Source organism: Lepisosteus platostomus, chromosome 26 (genome assembly GCF_059453375.1).
Source record: "Lepisosteus platostomus isolate fLepPlt1 chromosome 26, fLepPlt1.hap1, whole genome shotgun sequence".
Classification (NCBI taxonomy): Eukaryota; Metazoa; Chordata; class Actinopteri; order Semionotiformes; family Lepisosteidae; genus Lepisosteus; species Lepisosteus platostomus.
The window spans coordinates 7,412,129-7,430,149 of NC_142636.1; the positions used below are offsets into that span (position 1 = coordinate 7,412,129).

General features: G+C 51.5%; 1 protein-coding gene across 4 annotated transcripts in view; it reads left to right on the forward strand.

The window, feature by feature from the left end:
- iqgap3 (IQ motif containing GTPase activating protein 3) overlaps positions 1–18,021 on the forward strand; it is a 38,095-nt gene that overhangs the window by 8,867 nt on the left and 11,207 nt on the right. For all 4 annotated transcript variants that reach the window (XM_088621521.1, XM_088621522.1, XM_088621523.1 and 1 more), the window contains exons 9-28: positions 549–630; positions 1,390–1,553; positions 2,223–2,310; positions 3,276–3,439; positions 3,893–4,053; positions 4,772–4,896; positions 5,632–5,795; positions 6,025–6,115; positions 7,170–7,337; positions 8,150–8,292; positions 9,140–9,310; positions 9,506–9,589; positions 10,142–10,213; positions 10,809–10,878; positions 10,959–11,167; positions 11,451–11,603; positions 12,307–12,470; positions 13,265–13,489; positions 14,899–15,039; positions 16,146–16,230. In XM_088621521.1, coding sequence (XP_088477647.1) covers positions 549–630; positions 1,390–1,553; positions 2,223–2,310; positions 3,276–3,439; positions 3,893–4,053; positions 4,772–4,896; positions 5,632–5,795; positions 6,025–6,115; positions 7,170–7,337; positions 8,150–8,292; positions 9,140–9,310; positions 9,506–9,589; positions 10,142–10,213; positions 10,809–10,878; positions 10,959–11,167; positions 11,451–11,603; positions 12,307–12,470; positions 13,265–13,489; positions 14,899–15,039; positions 16,146–16,230 — 2,724 coding nt within the window. The remainder of the gene's footprint in view (positions 1–548; positions 631–1,389; positions 1,554–2,222; positions 2,311–3,275; positions 3,440–3,892; positions 4,054–4,771; positions 4,897–5,631; positions 5,796–6,024; positions 6,116–7,169; positions 7,338–8,149; positions 8,293–9,139; positions 9,311–9,505; positions 9,590–10,141; positions 10,214–10,808; positions 10,879–10,958; positions 11,168–11,450; positions 11,604–12,306; positions 12,471–13,264; positions 13,490–14,898; positions 15,040–16,145; positions 16,231–18,021) is intronic.

Sequence of the window (18,021 nt, forward strand, 5' to 3'; positions counted from 1 at the left end):
ACCACAGCCAGCTCTCAGTGGGGAGGAGGGCAGGGTGATGAAGCCAGCTCAGAGATTATTAGGAGGCCATGACTGGTAAAGGCCAGGGGGGAAATTTGGCCAGGACACCGGGGTAACACCTCTACTCTTTTCGAGAGGCTCCCTGGGTTTTTTTTTAATGACCACAGAGAGTCAGGACTCAGTTGAGTCTGGGACTGTTTTGGTTGCAGTCTGGGGTTTTGAATTCTGCCTGCCTGTAGATGAAGATTCGAACCTGAGCTGTCTCGCCAGCTGACTGTGACCAGGATTCCTCGAAGGGCCCTGTTCGTGGGGTTGGTGTGGCCTGCTAGCTTGTGGCTCTCCTGAAAGGCATTGTGGGAGTTTGTGTGATAATGGCAGGCGTGCCAGAGGAGCTTTCTAATGTCTTCATTCTCCCTGGTACAGGGGGTGTAGCTGTCAATCAAAAAATGACTGTGGTTCTGATGGGCACAACAGGCCTTTTGAACTGATGGCTATCGGTTATTGTTTTAGTACAAGTGACTGACTGTTTCTCTCCATCTCTGTCCCAGCTCAATGGCTCTGAAGAGAAAGATATATACGAGGAGTATTTGACCCAGGCAGAAATCCAAGGCAACATCAACAAAGTGAATGGTGAGTTTTATCTGCTCTGGGGGTGGGTGGAGGAGAATAATTAGATTGTTGTTTTTTTTTTTAAAGAAACAGAAACCAGGTTTTTGTTTCCAAACAGCTGCGGTGACCCCAAAAAAAATATTTTCACTGTATAATTCAAAATTGGAGAAAGGGAATCTTGTTGAGAATATATTCTTCTTAATATTATTATTAATATGTGCAACCCCACCTGGATGATGCGCCAGTCCGCTCCCCACACACCAGCTCTCAGTGGGGAGGAGAGCAGAGTGATGAAGCCAGTTCAGAGAGGGGGATTATTAGGAGGCCATGACTGGTAAAGGCCAGGGGGGAAATTTGGCCATGACACTGGGGTAACACCCTTACTCTTTCTGAGAAACACCCTAGGATTGTTAATGACCACAGAGAGTCAGGACCTTGGTTTTACATCTCATCTGAAGGACGGCGCCTCTTTTACAGTATAGTGTCCCCGTCACTACACTGGGGCCTCAGGACCCACACAGACTGCAGGGTGAGCGCCCCCTGCTGGCCCCACTAACACCTCTTCCAGCAGCAACCTTAGTTTTTCCCAGGAGTCTCCCCTCCAGGTACTGGCCAGGCTCACACCTGCTGAGCTCCAGTGGGGCCGCCAGCTGGGAGCTGCAGGGTGACAGTGCTGCTGGCTTGACCATGCTTTCTCCGTGATCCGTGAGACCAGGAGCTCGCGGACGCCCGTGGCGTGTTCCGTGACGGGCGCCTGGCTGGCGTGGTGCCGTGTTTCAGTGCAGGCAGCGGTGGAGCGTGTGGACGAGGCCCTGGAGCGCGGAGACGCCCCGGCGCTGCACGCGGCCCTGAAGAGCCCCTGCCTGGCCCTGCGGGATCTTCACCGCGAGCACGCCGGCTGGTACCTGGAGCAGCTGTCCGCCGACCGCGAGCAGAAGGCGCTGGTGAGAGACTCGGGGGGCAGGGCTGTGCCTGGAGGTTGATCTACCTTCCCAGCTGCCAGATTTCCTTTTATTTCGTCTCTGTGCTCGGCTCTTTTGCATCTTCACTGCAATTCTAGCAGTAAAGCGAAGAGCAATCAGGGGAGCCCATTCGTTTTGTCCTTTATTTAACGCACTGTGTTCTGTATTGAATCGGCTTTCTCTCCTACCGTCCGGTAAACGGTACCGAAGCATTCGGTCAAAGTCCAACAGATCACTGAACAGCTTCTACCTCCAGGCAATAAGACAGCTAAATAGCCAACCTGCAGCTCCTTCAGCAAATCATCTTCCGGTAATGGCTACATGGACACAGTTTTCACTGTATTCAGCACACTGCACTTGGACATAATATATTGCATACACCCTGGACACAGAGCAGCTCTATTTATATTGAGTTTTGTCTGAGTTTTTTGTTCGATTTCCCAAAGCCCCCCTCCTGTGAGCTCGCAGAAAAGACATTTCATTTCCAGCAACTGCTGCTGCACGCTGTCTTGTTGTGCATTTGATAAATCAACTTTGATGGATTGATCAGCCTCCGCAGGAAGGCATCGTGCTGCGTCTCTTGCGTATGGCCCGGGCGGCTGTCCTGCGCACAGGCCCGTCCTTGATGACCTGCTGTAATGTGTCCTGCAGGACCTGGGCTGTGTGGACGTTCTGGACAGAGAGGAGCTGCAGGAGGGGATCTGCGTGGCCAACGAGGACGCACAGCGCTCCCAAGCCAGTAAGTGGGCTGCTGTTGGAGGTTCGGGCTGGCTTGTCTCGCGGGGATCCTGGAGAGCAGGACTTGGGGGTGGCGATGAAGTCAGTGGAGGCGCCCGCTTTGGAGGCTGAGCCCGAGCCGGGGGCCTGCCTGGACTGCCCACCCAGCGTGTGCCCTCCCGGTGTCGGGATCAGATTAGCCAGCTAGGTTGTTCTTGACTCTCAACAGCAGTAATTTCAGGCTTGCAGGCCTGTGGCGACCAGTGGGAGACATGCTGCTCCTCGAAAGATTTCTCCACCTCTGCAGCGGGTACAGGAGTCACTGCCAGGGGTGCAAGTCAAAACCCTTTGATGCCTCTTAATTGGTTGAGTGTATAATAACTAATTGGCAGCTCCAAATAAAAAAATTAGTTGCTTTCATTTGTTATAAAATGCTAAATATAAGGTGAGCATTCTAATATTTTTAGTACTAACTGAATTGCACAGTGCTGCAGCCCTGTAAGGGGAGTGGCGATGAATTGACTTGGCCTGCTGCAGTGCGTCGGGGGTGATATTGTATGCTGGCAGTGCCGCGGGCAGTCGGGGCTCGTTTGATTGGTCTGTCTCTAGCCGGTAAGGGTGTGTCTCTATGTGCAGTGCAGCGGGCGGTCGGTGCTCGTTTGATTGGTCTGTCTCTAGCCGGTAAGGGTGTGTCTCTATGTGCAGTGCAGCGGGCGGTCGGTGCTCGTTTGATTGGTCTGTCTCTAGCCGGTAAGGGTGTCTCTCTATGTGCAGTGCAGTGGGCGGGCGGTGCTCGTTTGATTGGTCTGCGCCTCCAGCCGGTAAGGGTGTGTCTCTATGTGCAGTGCAGCGGGCGGTCGGTGCTCGTTTGATTGGTCTGTCTCTAGCCAGTAAGGGTGTTTCTCTATGTGCAGTGCAGCGGGCGGTCGGTGCTCGTTTGATTGGTCTGCGTCTCCAGCCGGTAAGGGTGTGTCTCTCTCTGTGCAGTGCAGCAGGCTGTGTGCGAGATCAACAGGGCCCTGCAGCACGGGGAGGCCAGGGGCACCCTGCAGGCGTTGATGAACCCCGACGCCCAGCTCCCGGATGTTCTTCCCTTCGCAGCAGAGCTGTACCAGCGGGAGCTGGCTCCCCTGCAGGCTCAGAGCGCCCAGGTAGGGCACCCACTGTGCGCCTCTCGGAGAGGACAGTCTGTACAGCATCACTGCAGATTGGGTTTTGACTGTTGAAATCTCCTGTTAATGACAGCCACATGTTGTGAGGGCTGCGTTAATTACAGGGGGTTAAGAGTACCAGCAGTTTGCACTGCTAGATCTTGCCAGCTCATCTAGGGGCTTCACAGTTGTTTTGACTCTGTCTTGCTGAATGTTAAAATGTAAAATTAATGAGATTTAAGCCTTTTCAGTTTTAAGCACTGCAATTTCAATTAGTTTGAGGCCATAATTTGTGATTGCTTTTTACAAACTGTTTTATTAGATTATTAGATTTTTAACTGAACTTCAATGCTATGAGTGCACTGTCATGTGGAGTGACTGTGTTGGCTGCACTCCAGATAACGAGAAGATTCATCTCGCACCGTGAACGGTGCTTCCTCTCTCTGCCACCAGGGGGAGCTGCAGCAGGAGGAGCTCTTTGTTGCCGTGGAGATGTTGTCGGCCGTGGCGCTGGTCAACCAGGCCCTGGAGGCGGGCGACGTCGGCGGGTTCTGGGAGGCTCTGGTCAACCCTGCGGCCGGGCTGGCCGACATCGACGACAGCCTGATCCAGAGGTGAGCGATGACCGTGTAGGGCAGAGAGCAGACAGACAGCGGCTGCGGTCTCACCGAGATTAAACAGCTCTATGAGGACCGCTGCCGTGGTAGAATTCTGGCCATCACAGAGGACAGTCACCACCCCGGGCATGAGCTCTTCACCCCACTGCCCTCAGGCAAGAGATATAAGAGCATACGGACACTTACCACTAGATTCTTCAATAGCTTCTATCCACAAGCAGTGAGACTGGCGAACACATTTAGCCATCCCCCTCGGACCACACCTACACCATCACCATCTACCTCATTGTAATTTATTAATTGTACGTCTCCAGTCATTGTTTACACGTCTGTATTGTTTACATTCAAACTGTCTGCATGTTTACTTGCACATTGTCTATTGTCTGTTTGTACATTGTCTTAATGCACTGTTTGCACTTTGTTTTGTTTTTTACACTTGTTTTACAATCGAGAGACTTTCTGTAAGTAAGAATTCCATTGTACCAGCACCGGTTACATATGGCAATAAAGTTCAAGTTCAAGTTCAGACACATTCCTGCAGCTCCGGCTGCTGCGGGCGAGTTTCTCCGTCCGCTGGGTCACCGCGCAGTCAGGTTGTCCCGAGAAGACTGCGGTTCCCAGCGGGATGGCGATTTCCGGGGTCCGGTCTCGCGAGAGAGCTCGTGTCCGAGCGTGTCGGGTTAGTCCCTTCAGCCCGTCTCTCCTCCCGGGCCAGGTACTCCGAGGAGCTGTCCGGGCTGAAGAGGCAGGCGGCGCCACAGGGGGGCGCTCTGCTCACCTGGAATGACCTGCAGGGGGGGATCCATGCCGTCAATGCCGCCGTTCAGGAGGAGCACGACCGTGAGTAGTGTCCTCTTCCCCCGCGGATTTGGGGGTTCTGGGGGTGGGGGGGTCTGGTCCTGCTTGTTTCTTTTCTGGCTTTCCTGTGTCATGATGTGTAATATGTGGAGTGGTGGCTCTGTGGCTCAGGATCTGCGCCTGTGGCTGGAAGGTTGACGGTTCGTATCCCGCGGCCGGCAGAGGAATTCTACTCCATTGGGCCCCTGAGCAAGGCCCTTAACCTCAACTGCTCCAGGGGTGCTGTATAAATGGCTGACCCTGCACTCTGACCCCCAGCGTCTCTCCCTGTCGGTGTGTCTCATGGGGAGCAAGCTGGCTGAAAAACAAGAGCCTTATGGATTTTGAGACGAAGGTTGCTGCAGAAACGCCATTAAACACCACTGTCAAGAGCCGTTTGAAGGGTTGCTAATGACGGGGGCCGGGAGTAAAATGGCAAATGTGTCCGATGATATTAAGTTGTAATATACCTGTGCAGAGTGGGGACAAGATGTCTTGAATCTGTTGAGCATGTTGTTGTGATACAGCTTTCCATGACCTGTGATGACTACCCACATTTCCTACCTGTAAAGGTTGATTTCTATGGTCCGGATGCTGCCAGTCCAAGCCTCGTCACTTGGGAAGTCCGTGGGAGTGCACACAGCTTTTACAGGGGAACTATATTTCAGCCTTGTTTCCTTAAATGACTGTATAACCTGATTAGAGTTAAATATCATCCATTGGTATTTCCCCCTGCAGAGATTCTGGCCATTGGGATGATCAACCAAGCTCTGTGTCGCAGTGACCCCGAGCGCACCGTGGCTGCCCTGCTACTGCCCTCCAGTGGCCTGGAGGAAGTACTGCTCGCGAATGCCGGGCGCTACCATGACGTGCTGACCCGTGCCAAGAGGCAGAAAGCGGAGGTACTGGGAAAGGCGGAGGTGGGAGAGAATAAATAATGTAGATTCTCGCAAAACCTTGAACCTTGACCTAGAAATCCCCTGATGCATCAGGCACAGTTGTTCTCTTGGAATTCAAGTTAGTGACCTGATATCGGGTGTATGCGTATTTAATGCTTATGGGTATTTATTGTACGTTTGTCCGGGGAGGCGAGTGGTGCCTTGATCTGGGTCTCTGCGGCTGTTCCTGCAGGAGACCAGAGACCCCAGTGCAGAGCTGTGGCTGGCGGAGATTCAGGAGGGGGTGATGAGAGCCAACCAGGACAGCCAGAGGGCGCTCAAGAGTGAGTCTCCACCACCCCAGCTTGGTTATTCCTGCGTCGTACTAGAGATGTGTCACAGTGCTGAAATATCGGTCACGTTTTAGCATGAACCTTATGTCCATTTCTAAATTACTGGTATCTAAATTGTTTCAAGCTTCCCATCCAGGACTGAATTCAGCTCCCTGCAACCATCTGTCCTTGTTTTAGGCCACTGTTCCCAGTCCTGATCCTGCTGTCCTGCACACCTGCTGGGTTTTGTTCCAACTGAGCCCTCAGTCACACAAATCAAACCCTCCATTGACTCAATAATAACAAGATGCATTTGAGCTGTTTGTTCCCAGCTCTTAAACATGTCAGAGCTTTAACCCTTTGTATTTTGTCAGTGAAATTAGATTCCCAAACTTGTGACTGGAAACAAAATATAAATATTTTCTGATGAAGCAGCTTCTCAGGTCGGTTAAAGCTTCAGTGACCTGATGAAGGTGGGCTGGAATGAAGACCAGCAGGAGTGTGGGGCATCAGGACTGGGAAGCACTGCTGTAGGCAGTCTTAAGGATGAGCAGGTAGGTAAATCCCTTTTCAGGCCATAAAGGCCCATGGGGGGGATGGGGGGCAAGGGCCACCATTTTTCTTGCCCATCCGACACTGGAGGTGGAGGTGATGTGGTCAGCATCACGCTCCGGCCAGCCTGTCACCCCCAGAAGGATTAACCCCCAGTACTCACTTGGAAAGCAGGCTGAGTGGACCTGTGAGCCATCTGGAAGGAATTGGAGCCTGGAAGAGTTACTGGGGATTGAACCCGGGACCTTCCGCTCAGGAGCTAGACACACCCTTGCTGTCTGAGCTACCACAGCTCCTAAGGATGAATAGGAGCTTGACGTCTTTTGAGTCTTCTGAAAATTCGAGTGCATTTTCCCGTTTCTAGCGAGAAAGGATTTTTCTAGTATAGCATTAGAAGATATTTGCACGTCATGCGCTTGCAGACCAGCTCTTGGCGTGGCGAGTTCTGCAGTGGTCGGCTCTGGTCCGCCGGGGGCACCTGAGCGCACTCACGCGCTCCTTGGCTCTGTTGCAGTGGCGCTGGGCCTGGCCGCCGTCAATCAGGCGGTGAAGGAAGGCCGAGCCTCGCAGACCCTGCGCGTCCTGTGCCTGCCAGAGGTGGCGCTGCGGAGCGTGGCACCCGAGTGCAGCGCGGCCTACCAGGCGGAGCTGGCCGCCCTGCAGCGCGCCAAGGTTATGGAAGGTGAGGCCGGGATCTGTTCCCCCCCCTCTGGGGCACTCGTCTGAGACTTGGGCAGAAGAGGGAGAAGCAATTGGGGTTTTTCCTGGTTCCTGGAGTTACAGGGGGGTGGGAGGAGGTGCTGTCTGATTGATTGATTTACGATGCCCCAATCAATCAATCAATCAATCAATCAATCAGAGTTTATCAAATGCACAAGAATAAAGCTTTCAGCAGTAATTGCTGGCAATGAAATGTCTTTTCTGCAAGCTCACCAGGGGGGAGATAAAAATAAAAATCACAAAATTAAAAGCTACAGAATGAAGTTGCATAATAACAGTGCAATAAAAATTGAATTAAAAAAAAACAATATAAATAGAACTGCTACATATCCAGGGTGTATGCAATACATTATGTCCAAATACAGGTAGTGCAATATGCAGTGTGCCAAATATGATGAAAAACTATGTTCATGTAACCTGATCATTGAACAAAGACCATTAGGGTCTTTGACTTAAATCACCTCGAAGATGGATACTTTATTGATCCCGTGAGGGAAATTGCAGTGCAACAGCAGCTTAACACAGACAACACAGCCACAGTGTAACGAATGATACAATAATAATAATACAATACAATCAGTACAGTGAGGGTGCACTAAAAGAGTTACTCACAGTCCAGGACACACAAAGAACAAAAGTTCATTTGGATTAAATGAAATATGGATGACCCTGACTTTTTAGAGAAAGCAAAGCACGTTCATCTGCTTGATGGGGGGGTTGAGCAGTAGAGGTGTCAAGGGCGTGTTGTGTGTGTGTGTGTGTGCACGCTGGCAGGTGACAACGGAAGCCCATGGCTCAGACACAGGCAGCCGGACGGGAGCTACTACTACTTCCACCTGCAGAGGCTGGAGGGTGGCTGGGATCGGCCGCAGGGCTTTGTCCAGAACAGCCTGCACCTGGGTCACGACGAGCTGCAGGTCAGCGGGGGGGGGGGGGTCTTGAGAACCGTTCAGGACGGGCGGCCTGTCTTTTCTCTCCTTCTTTCAAGCTGAGCTGTCAGCCGTGCTTTGTTTGATGTCAGGAGAGATCATATCCACTGTCTCGTCTCATCTGTGATTGGTACAAGTAGCTTTTAAGGTTTGGCGTTGTGGGGCACACAAGTGGCCCGACTGGTGGGGTCGCTCGTGCTGACTGGGCACTGAGCCTCTGCGATCGCAGGTCTGAGCCCGAGCTACGTCACTAGCCAACTGTGACTGGGATTACCCAAGAGGCAGTGGTAGAGGTAGGTTAGTTGTCTAAAGCCTTCCTAGTGGCCACAGCCCCCTCTGTGGGCTCCCTGGAGCCTGTACTGTAGTTTAGGGGTGACACCAGTGCAGGATACCCCTCTTCTCCAGCTGGAGCTGCCGCACTCGAAGCCTGTAGCAGTCAACACGTACGTGGCTCAGCCAGCAGGCCTGCCTGCCCCTCCTCGTTCTGCCCATGTGGGCACAGGCGTCTTCCCGCAAGCGAGACGCTAGGGCACAATTAGCGATTCCAGATTGGAGGGTATGCCGTTATAAACATTGTCCATTTTAAAAACAAAATGGTTGGAAAGGACAAGAGGGGCAGCAGATGAGTTGCTCTAAATGTGAAGAGATCCAGGTTAATACAGCACTGATTTACAGCAGAGAGTGCAGATTGAATATCAGCAGCATCAGGGTGTTACTGTATCATTGTTTCTTGTGTCAAGAGGAGCCCAGGGTGCTGCAGCCTGCAGTCAGAGAGACGTGCCTGGTGTTTAACGCCGACTCCAGGCGGCTCAGGAGTCTGGTTTGTCTTTCCCAGTCCGTCGTCTCGCGGGTCACGGAGGCCCACGGCCGCCAGGCGCAGTGGCGGTCCAGCCAGCCCCTGCTGGTCCTGCTGCAGGCCCGGGCCCGGGGCTTCCTCGTGCGCCGACAGCTGGCCTCCCGCCAGCGTTTCCTCTGCAGGCAGCTCCCCGCCATCGTCGCCATCCAGGTACACGCGTGCCCCGGGGCCCCGTCTCGTCCGGGCTTGACATCGGCCTTCCTGCAGAACCGGACCTACATCTGTTTCTCTTTGAGCCTCTCTGTCCGTCGTTCGTGAGCTTCGTTCCGCTCTCGGTGTCCGTTTGTCCCTCCTGTCTGTCCGTGGGCTGGAGTCGGGACCCTGACTCGCCTTGTTGTGTTTCAGTCTCACTGGAGGAGGTTCCTGCAGCAGAGAGCGTACAGGCAGAGGCTGCAGTACCTGTATCAGAACTGGCGCGCCGCTGTGAAGGTGCGCATCTTCATCCTTCGCCCTTTTCACTGCTCCTCCTCCTCACCTGGGCTTCTGTGGGCCTGGCCCTGGAGAGATTTTCTTTCTTTATTTTTTATCGCTACGCAGTTCACCGTGACCTTTCCAGCCGGTTAGCCTATACAGCCTTCAAGAAATGGGGCGATCGGTTTGCTTTCTGTGCTCGCAGAGCAGCTACAAACGCAACATTTTACGACTTTTGGCGGCTGCCGAGCTGAGGAGGGAATTATGGGAAGCACCATGGGTGGTAACAGCAAAGTTCATAACAAACTTGGCACAAGTGGTCAAAGCTGGCGGTGAGAGACTGAGACTGTTCTTGCACAGGGGGTTAAAAACTGTCCCTTTTCAAATGAGTACTTCCAGTTGTTACTTCCAGTATTTCCAGTTGTGCCAAGAGCCAGTAAAAGCGCAGTGGCTCCGTACTGGACCAACTGCAGTACCCTTCAGGCTCAGTGCCAGGGTCTGGTGGTGGGGGACAGTGCTGGTGCCTGCAGTTCCCGATGAGTTTTTTGTCTGGTTTTTCCTGCCCCGCAGCTCCAGGCGTTTGTGCGGATGTGGCTGGCTCGCAGGAGATACCTCGCTCGTCTCCGCCACTTCAGGAGAAACGTAGGTGGAATGCGGCGCTGAGGGGTAGGGGTGCGAGACCGTGTTCAGTATGGCACAGCGGGGGTATTCACCTTACCCCCTCCCCTCCTGTGGTGATGACAAACACCTGGTGGCGGTTCTGCAGGAAAACCGGTGCTCCCGTTGTCTCCCGCCGTCCAAAGGATGGGCAGACGGGGTTGTGTGCATGTGGCCTGCCCTCCCACCCAGGGCCTGGTCCCGCCTTGCTCTCGGTGCCTCCAGCACAGGCTCTGACAGAGCTTCCACTGACCCCATTCACTCACCCCTAGAGCGGAGAGGAGGGGAGGTTCTGGTCATGAGTACAGGGACATCAAGATCCTTGTTCACACCGGCATGACAGACAATACATCAGGGATGGTGATTGTACAGGCAAACAACCAGAACAAAGAAATCCGTAGCAGAAATGTAGCAGACAAAAATACATGGTAGTCCAGGTGAAAAGTACACTGTGTAGAGGGGCATTGAGTTCTGAGGCCTTGCACAGTTCCTGTAGCTGTTCATGATGTGCACCGCTGTAGGGTAGCAGCTGTCCTTAAGCCTCGCGCTTCTGATAATCCCCTATTATTTCTCCATGCAGGTTGGTGCCATTATAAAGATTCAGGCCTTCTTCCGGGCTAACAAGGTGCGGGAAGACTACAGGAAGCTGGGTGAGCCCCCCGTCGGCGCGACTCCTGCTGCCTGTATTTTCATGGGATTCGCCCTCAACCTCCCCTCCCTGTCCCTGCAGTGGGCTCCCCGACCCCTCCTCTGTCGGTGGTGCGGCAGTTCGCCCACCTGCTGGAGCAGGGCGACTCCGACATCCGCCAGGAGGGGGAGCTGCTGCGCCTGCGGGAGGAGGTGGTGAGGACCATTCGCGCCAACCGGCAGCTGGAGAGCGACCTGGACCTCATGGACCTGAAGATCGGCCTGCTGGTCCGCAACCGCGTCACCCTGCAGGTGAGAGACGCCGCCCCGGCCCCCGGGGGCAGGGGGCTGGGCCTGGAGAGTTGGGAAAGACTGCGTGGTTAAGCAGGAAAGCCGCCCTTCTTTTTCCTGGTTTAAATATCCTGTTGTTTTACTCTATCAGATAATGGGTTAATGGGTTAATCTGTGGCTGGGATCCTAACGCAGAAGCAGGTGAATGCGATCTAGTTTTGCTTAAACTGCCATTAAAACGCAGCCCCTGTTCCGAGCCTCGGATGACCACGTCGCGTGCATCTTTGTCTTCCCTTGGCTGCAGGAGGTCGTGTCCCACTGCAAGAAGCTGACCCGGAAGAACAAGGAGCAGCTGTCGGACATGATGGCGCTGGACAAGAGCAAGGGCCTGAAGTCGCTGAGCAAGGAGAAGAGGGAGAAGCTGGAGGCGTATCAGCACCTCTTCTACCTGCTGCAGGTGAGCTGGGGGAGGGGGGGGGGGTCTTTGTCATGGGATAAGAAGCCCTTTGCATTCAGCAGAAGTCAGTGCATGATGTGATCCATGTCCTGGAATTGTTGCATGAACTGGCACACCCGTGCGGTGAGAACTGGGGTCCTAGTCTGGGGTCTTGTTTCTTCCAGATTCAGATATTTTTATTACTACATTTAGAATCACTAGTCTCTTATGCACACGTGCTTTGGAATGGCCAGCTGTTTTCCCCATCTACAAACCCTGGGATTGCGCACAGGGGGTGAAGAGGAATTGCAGGCAACTCCTGCAACCTCATTGCAAGCCTTTGAGTGACCACAGGGGGTCGCTATGTTCCTGAGAGCCAGGAGGCTGACTAATCTTACACCTGTGCTGTTCAGCCAACTTGTGCGCCACTCGAACCCGTGATCGTAGAGCTCCACCTGTGCTCTCAGGTGAGCTCCTTTATTGGAGGAGCCACTCAGGAGGCCCCAGTCCATTTTTAAAACAATCTTGCGTCTCGTCATAGCAGCTCTGTGTCCAGCTGACTTTCCGTAGTGCCTGGGTGTGATAAGTTGGTTGGTGGTCTATGATCTCCGTGAGCAGCTTGGCATTGTAAGCAGTGAGGAGCTCCTGCAGGCAGGCCCTGATCCTTGAGGGATTGTTGAAGTCAGTCTGAAAGTTCACAGATGCGGTGCATTGTTTCATCCAGACCCAGCCTCTGTATCTGGCCCAGCTGATCTTCCTGATGCCCCAGAACAAGTCCACACGGTTCCTGGAGACGGTGATTTTTACCCTGTTCAACTATGGCTCTGACTGCAGGGAGGCCTACCTGCTGCTGCAGCTCTTCACTACGGCCCTGCGCCAGGAGATCAGGTACACAATCGCAGACACACACTCACACCTGCAGCAGCTCTTCACCATGGCCCTGAGCCAGGACATCAGGTACACAATTACACACACACACTCACACAACTGCTGCTGCAGTAATTCACAAACTGTCTATACACACAAGCATGACTGATTTCTTAAGAGGCATGAGTTGCAGGACTTCTTCTTTCTGCTGCTGCTGCTTCAACAGGAGCTGCTCCTGTTGCACCTTGTTCGCTCCCAAAGAGACGCATGGATTGCCGTGTTCGGCAGTCATGGCGAGCAGAGTTTCAGGATGTGCCAAAAGGGTGCAGCAGCTTGCGGTCATCAAGATGGCGAGGTGTCTGTGACAATCGGGGATTCCCCAAGCAGCAGAGCAGAGGCTGAGCTGGTCGAGACACTGCTGGTTCACTCGAGCGTAAGGTAGAGCCACACGCTCGGTCAGCCAGCGGTGACTTCAGCTGGACAGGGTTTGGAGCTGATGCAGCAGTGACCCCTGGGCAGGAGCCTGCAGTGCCAACGGCAAGAGACGTACCTCCCCTCTAGGAGGCTACCGCTCCTGTAGGCCAAATGGGAGGAATGGCATGACAGAAGGGCTGTGATGGGGGGGGTGGCCTCTGTAGGACCTCACTCTCTCCGTGTGGTGCGGGGGGGGCAGCTTTGAAGCCTGGTTGATTAGCATTTGGTGAAACGGGTGGGTAAAATATCAGAAATCTCTGGCTGTGCCCAATAAGTGTGTTATAGATACCTGTAAAGTAAGGAACTTTGAAAGGACCTGCCTTCTGATTCTCCTCGGGCAGGCTGAAGGTGGATCAGCCGCAGGAGGCCGTGACTGGGAACCCCACTGTCATCCGGCTGCTGGTCAGCTTCTACCGCAACGCCAGGGGCCACAACGCCCTGCGGGACATCCTGGGGCCCGCCATCAGGGAGGTGCTGCAGGACAAGGCCCTGTGCATCAGGACCGACCCGGTGGAGATCTACAAGAGCTGGGTCAACCAGACTGAGTCCCAGACCGGGCAGAAGAGGTCAGCGCCCCGCAGGGGGACCGCGTCTCTCCCCTTGCGCGGTGTCACATGAACGTAAAGGGGAACTGCAGACCCAATCTCTCAGACCGGCCGTTAAATCTCAGTAACCGAAAAAATTCATTGATATAAAAATGACAAATTTCAAATTACTCATAAAATAATGAGTTCTGTGAAAGTACTGCAAGTCGCCATGCTGTCGCAAACTCGCATTCGAGCTCCCGTGAATTGAGACGTGATGCTGCCCTTCCTGCTCACTAGTCACTGTAATGACTAGTTTTCTGTGATGTACAGGTTGTGCAGCAGATATTCCTCCGCAGAAAAGTTCCAACGTGATCTGCATGCAGAGTTAACAAGTTAGTAGTTTTGGTTGGCACATCTGTCTCGAGATGAGGAGCAGTATTTCTGTTGGATTAAAAGAGATTCATTCACAGGCCTGCTAGTTTGCAGTGTAATAAGGCAGCAGCATGTCAGCAGAAGTCTTGTTGCCCCATTCAGAATCTCAGAACATGGCCCTGGGCAGACCTGGAAATTTAGTCTATTCTGTGATGTACATTGGAGGTTTTACAAGTTACTGTATATGTTTTACTTTTATTGGGGTCTGAAATGCCCTCATCAATGCTGATTCTTTCTAACCCCGGAATATAAAAATAGCTTTGCAGTTCCCCTTTAAAACAATCCAATTTAGCTGGCAGGATAGATCGTGTAAGTGACGCCTGCCAGCTGTTCACCCTTCAGATGGAGTGGGCAGCTGATAGGAGTGGCGGATTTCATCTGGAGGAGTCAAAGTAGAGCCACACATCCTTAGAGAGTATTACAAAGAATGTCGAAGCCTTCAAGCATTTTAATAGTGAACCCACTGGGTTTCTTCAGAATCTACGTTGGAAACAAGTGGGGAAGTGCTTTTAAAACCGAGAACCAAGGTGTTGTTTTACACAAAGGCTGGTGGGAGTGTGGAACGAGCTGTCCAGGCATGTTGAGGATGAAACCCTGGATTCCTTTAAGAAACAGCAAGTTGAGATGCTTGCGTCCATTATCTGCTTACTACCAAACGCGTTTAGACCACCTCTCAGATATAACCTTGTGCTCTAATTGGTGAATCTCAATTACAGTTTAACTCATTCAGGCTCCACATATGCAAATGCACTGACAGTATGAGGTTTTCTTCTTTTGGCGTTCCTTTTGTACTATGAATCATTAAACATACAATCTGAAGAGAAACCAGACTGTAGTGTAATTACACATTAGGAGTGTAATAACTATAACACTATTCATATATGTTAAATATTAATTGAAATAAGGCGTCTTATTGAGCACTATTCTTTGATATAGCCAAGGAGCACCAGTGCAGTTGGAATGTGAATATTTCCTGCTTCAGGGGCGATTTTAAAAATGTTGTCCTGTCTGCGCAGCTCCCTGCCCTACGAGGTGAGCGCCGAGCAGGCTCTCAGCCATCCCGAAGTCCAGCGGCGCCTCGACATCTCCATCCGCAACCTCAAGACGCTGACCGACAGGGTGCTGGGCGCCATCACCTCCGGCGTGCACAAGCTCCCGTGAGTCTGCCCTCCTGGCTGGGTTTCTTCTGACCACCTGCCCACGCGGACCTCTGTCTCTCTGTCTTTTGTAACTAGTTGTCCATCTGTCTTGACTGCCTTACTGTCTCCAGCCTTGCTAAGCTTCCTTCCATCTCTGGCCTTCTTAGTTTTGACCCTGAGGTCCATGTCTCTGTTTCTCCCAGTCTCCAGCCTCCCCGAGCTGCTGTCAGTCTGTTTCTCTCTTCAGCGGTCTTGCCTACAGAAGCTGACCTGAATCAGTTTCTGTTTGTCAATAGCTGTCTCTCCTGCAAGCTCTGAGACACTTTCGTGTCTGTCTACACCTGCACAGACTGTCAGGACTCTGTTTCTGCATCACTTCCTTTCTCTAAGAAGAACAAGAAAATGCACCTTGGACTGCCTGTCCTATGTCAGCACAGCGATCTGCCTTTTGCTGCTTTTAAGCCAGAGGCTCTCAGTCGGTGCGGTCCAGCAGGTTTGATAGGTTGTTTTGTATTGTCAAGCAGCAGGTTCCCAGGTGTAGAATCATTGCATTTCAGATAATCATCAAGTCAAGTACTTAGTGGAGGAGAATGATGGGAGTAATCTGATCATGTGCAGTACCCCGGGAGCTCGGCGCCATCTGGGCAAGTTTTGAGCTGCCCAGCTGAGAGAGGCTGGGCCGGGTCAGTACTGGAGCCCTGCAAGAAAACACCATCCTGCTGCTGTAAAAGTCAGTGGCACAGGTGGTCAAGCAGGAGGCGCTCATCCCTGCCGACCAGCAATGTCCCAAAAGCAGCGCTGCAGCAGGACGAGAGGAGACGCAGGCGATTTCTGCATGCCAGACGTAGCCCCGAGCTCCTGACCGCTTGGTCAAGATTGGGGCGCTGCTGACGAGCGCGGGCGTGTTCGCCCCATCGCTGCTCTGGGCCTGAGCACTCCGGCCTTCCTCCAGGTCCTCTTAATTCGCTGAGTAAATTGATTTCCCGCCTCAACTTTTTGACCCGCTTTGAGGTGAAAAGCTCGGTAGGGCTGCGTGGAACCCTCCGAAGCCCGAACGGTAGCGCTCAACTCTCCCGACTTGAGATGCGCGAAAGGATTTTGACGGCCTGCGCTCGTCTTCGCAGGTACGGGATGCGCTACGTCGCCAAAGTGCTGAAAGAGGTGCTGCAGGAGAAGTTCCCCCAGGCCAGCGAGGATGAGCTCTACAAGGTAGGTCCGGCTTCTGCGCTCTGAAGACAGCAGCTTGTTGTGTTCGCCTGCTGGGATCCACTGTGCCCAGTGGAAGAACATTACAAGAGGGTCCTGGTGAAAATAAATGAATCACCTTCTCTGATTTATCTCATCAGACATCTCTCCCAAGTAAAGGCTTCTGTAACTATGCAAAACTTAATAGCTTACTGAGAAAAACTCTCTCTTAGTGACCTGCATCAGCACTTAGATTATCAGCAGCAGTTAAATGACATTGACCAATACAGAAGTGAAGGCTCGCTCTTTTTACAACCTTAATGTGTTTAATGTGAAGTCAGACAGGTGTTTTGATAGTAGTACGTCTCAGTGGATAACCGATCTCTCCTTGGGGTCAGATGATGTAGATGGGGATACAGTCTGGCTGAATGCCAGTTATGCAATTAGAGTCATACACAATTAGCTGCTTCAATATAGACTTTAAATAGACGGCAGTATATTCCCAAAAAATCTGGAAAAGGTGAAGTTGTATTGCACAGGAATGTGTGCAAAATGTAATACTGTTAAAGGATCGCTACTGCATTCACTGTGAGACTGTCACTCTGGACCGCCAAACTTAAATATTTCAGTTTCACCATCTCCTGTTTTTTGCATATTGGGTTTTTTTTATCAGAAGTTAGATCACCAATTCAACATAAAAATGCTTTTCTGGCCCTTAGTATTGCATTTAAGCATTGCTTAAAATATATATTCTTGCAAAAATGAGTGTTACATCAGACCTCCTCAAAAAGAATGGATTAATGAAGTAGTATTGCATATTTAATTTGAAAATGTAGTCTACAGAGAAAGAAAATATTGCATACTGTATTAGCCTGTATGGGTCCCTTTAAAAGAATATTTGAAAGGCACTGGGTCTCAATAATAATGTAGGAGATTGTTCTTTTTTTTTTTTGCCTACTCCTATCATAATTTTGTTCCTCACCTCTTATCCTGACAGTTCATCAGGGAATTTCAAACAAATCACCATCTCTTTAAAAAATAAACACTTGATTAGCCAGAAAAAACATCTACTTTTTTGCCATCCTTGGATGTGATTCAATACGAATGAAGCGCATCACTTATTTTAAGACGATACAATGATGGCTTTGGTGTTGTCATCAGGAGCCTGTGAAAAGCACAAGAACAGAAGCACATGAGAAATTCATATCAGTTTCAAGCATGCAAAAATACAGACTTGTCACAGTTAACAAGGTATCAGGGTTGGGGCTGATTTAAAAAATGCTAATTAAATGGTTGTAATTATATTAATAGGAGAGTAGGACTTTGCATTCGAGGTGCTTGAGTCTGTTGGTCGTTGTTTTGAGTAACTTGCACCACAGTTTTAAACTACTTACAGCTCTTGAACTGTAAAAGATTTCATAAGCGACTTGAGAGCTGATCCTTTTTAGAAGCAGGAAACAGTCCTAATGGGATTAATCTATTGGGTTATTCCGTGAAAGAAGGAAGCAGACACTACAGTCACCAGGCCCAGGAAATCCTGACAGTCACACTACTGTACTGCTGGTGCTTCACACTCTCCTGACCCATAGAGCCAGGGTTTTCTAGTGCACAATCACCTCCAGTCTCGGCTCCCTGTGTTTTTTTTTGTTTTTGTTTTTTTTTTCCCCATTTTTGGAGGGTTTTGGGGATATCACGGGTTTGAACGTCCCAGTCTGGTTTCTTGCATTTTCCTGCTGCCACCTCCAGGAGAAAGATATGAGATCTGAGTACGTGCATGTTGAGATCATTTTAAGATGTGTGTGTGTGTGTGTGTAT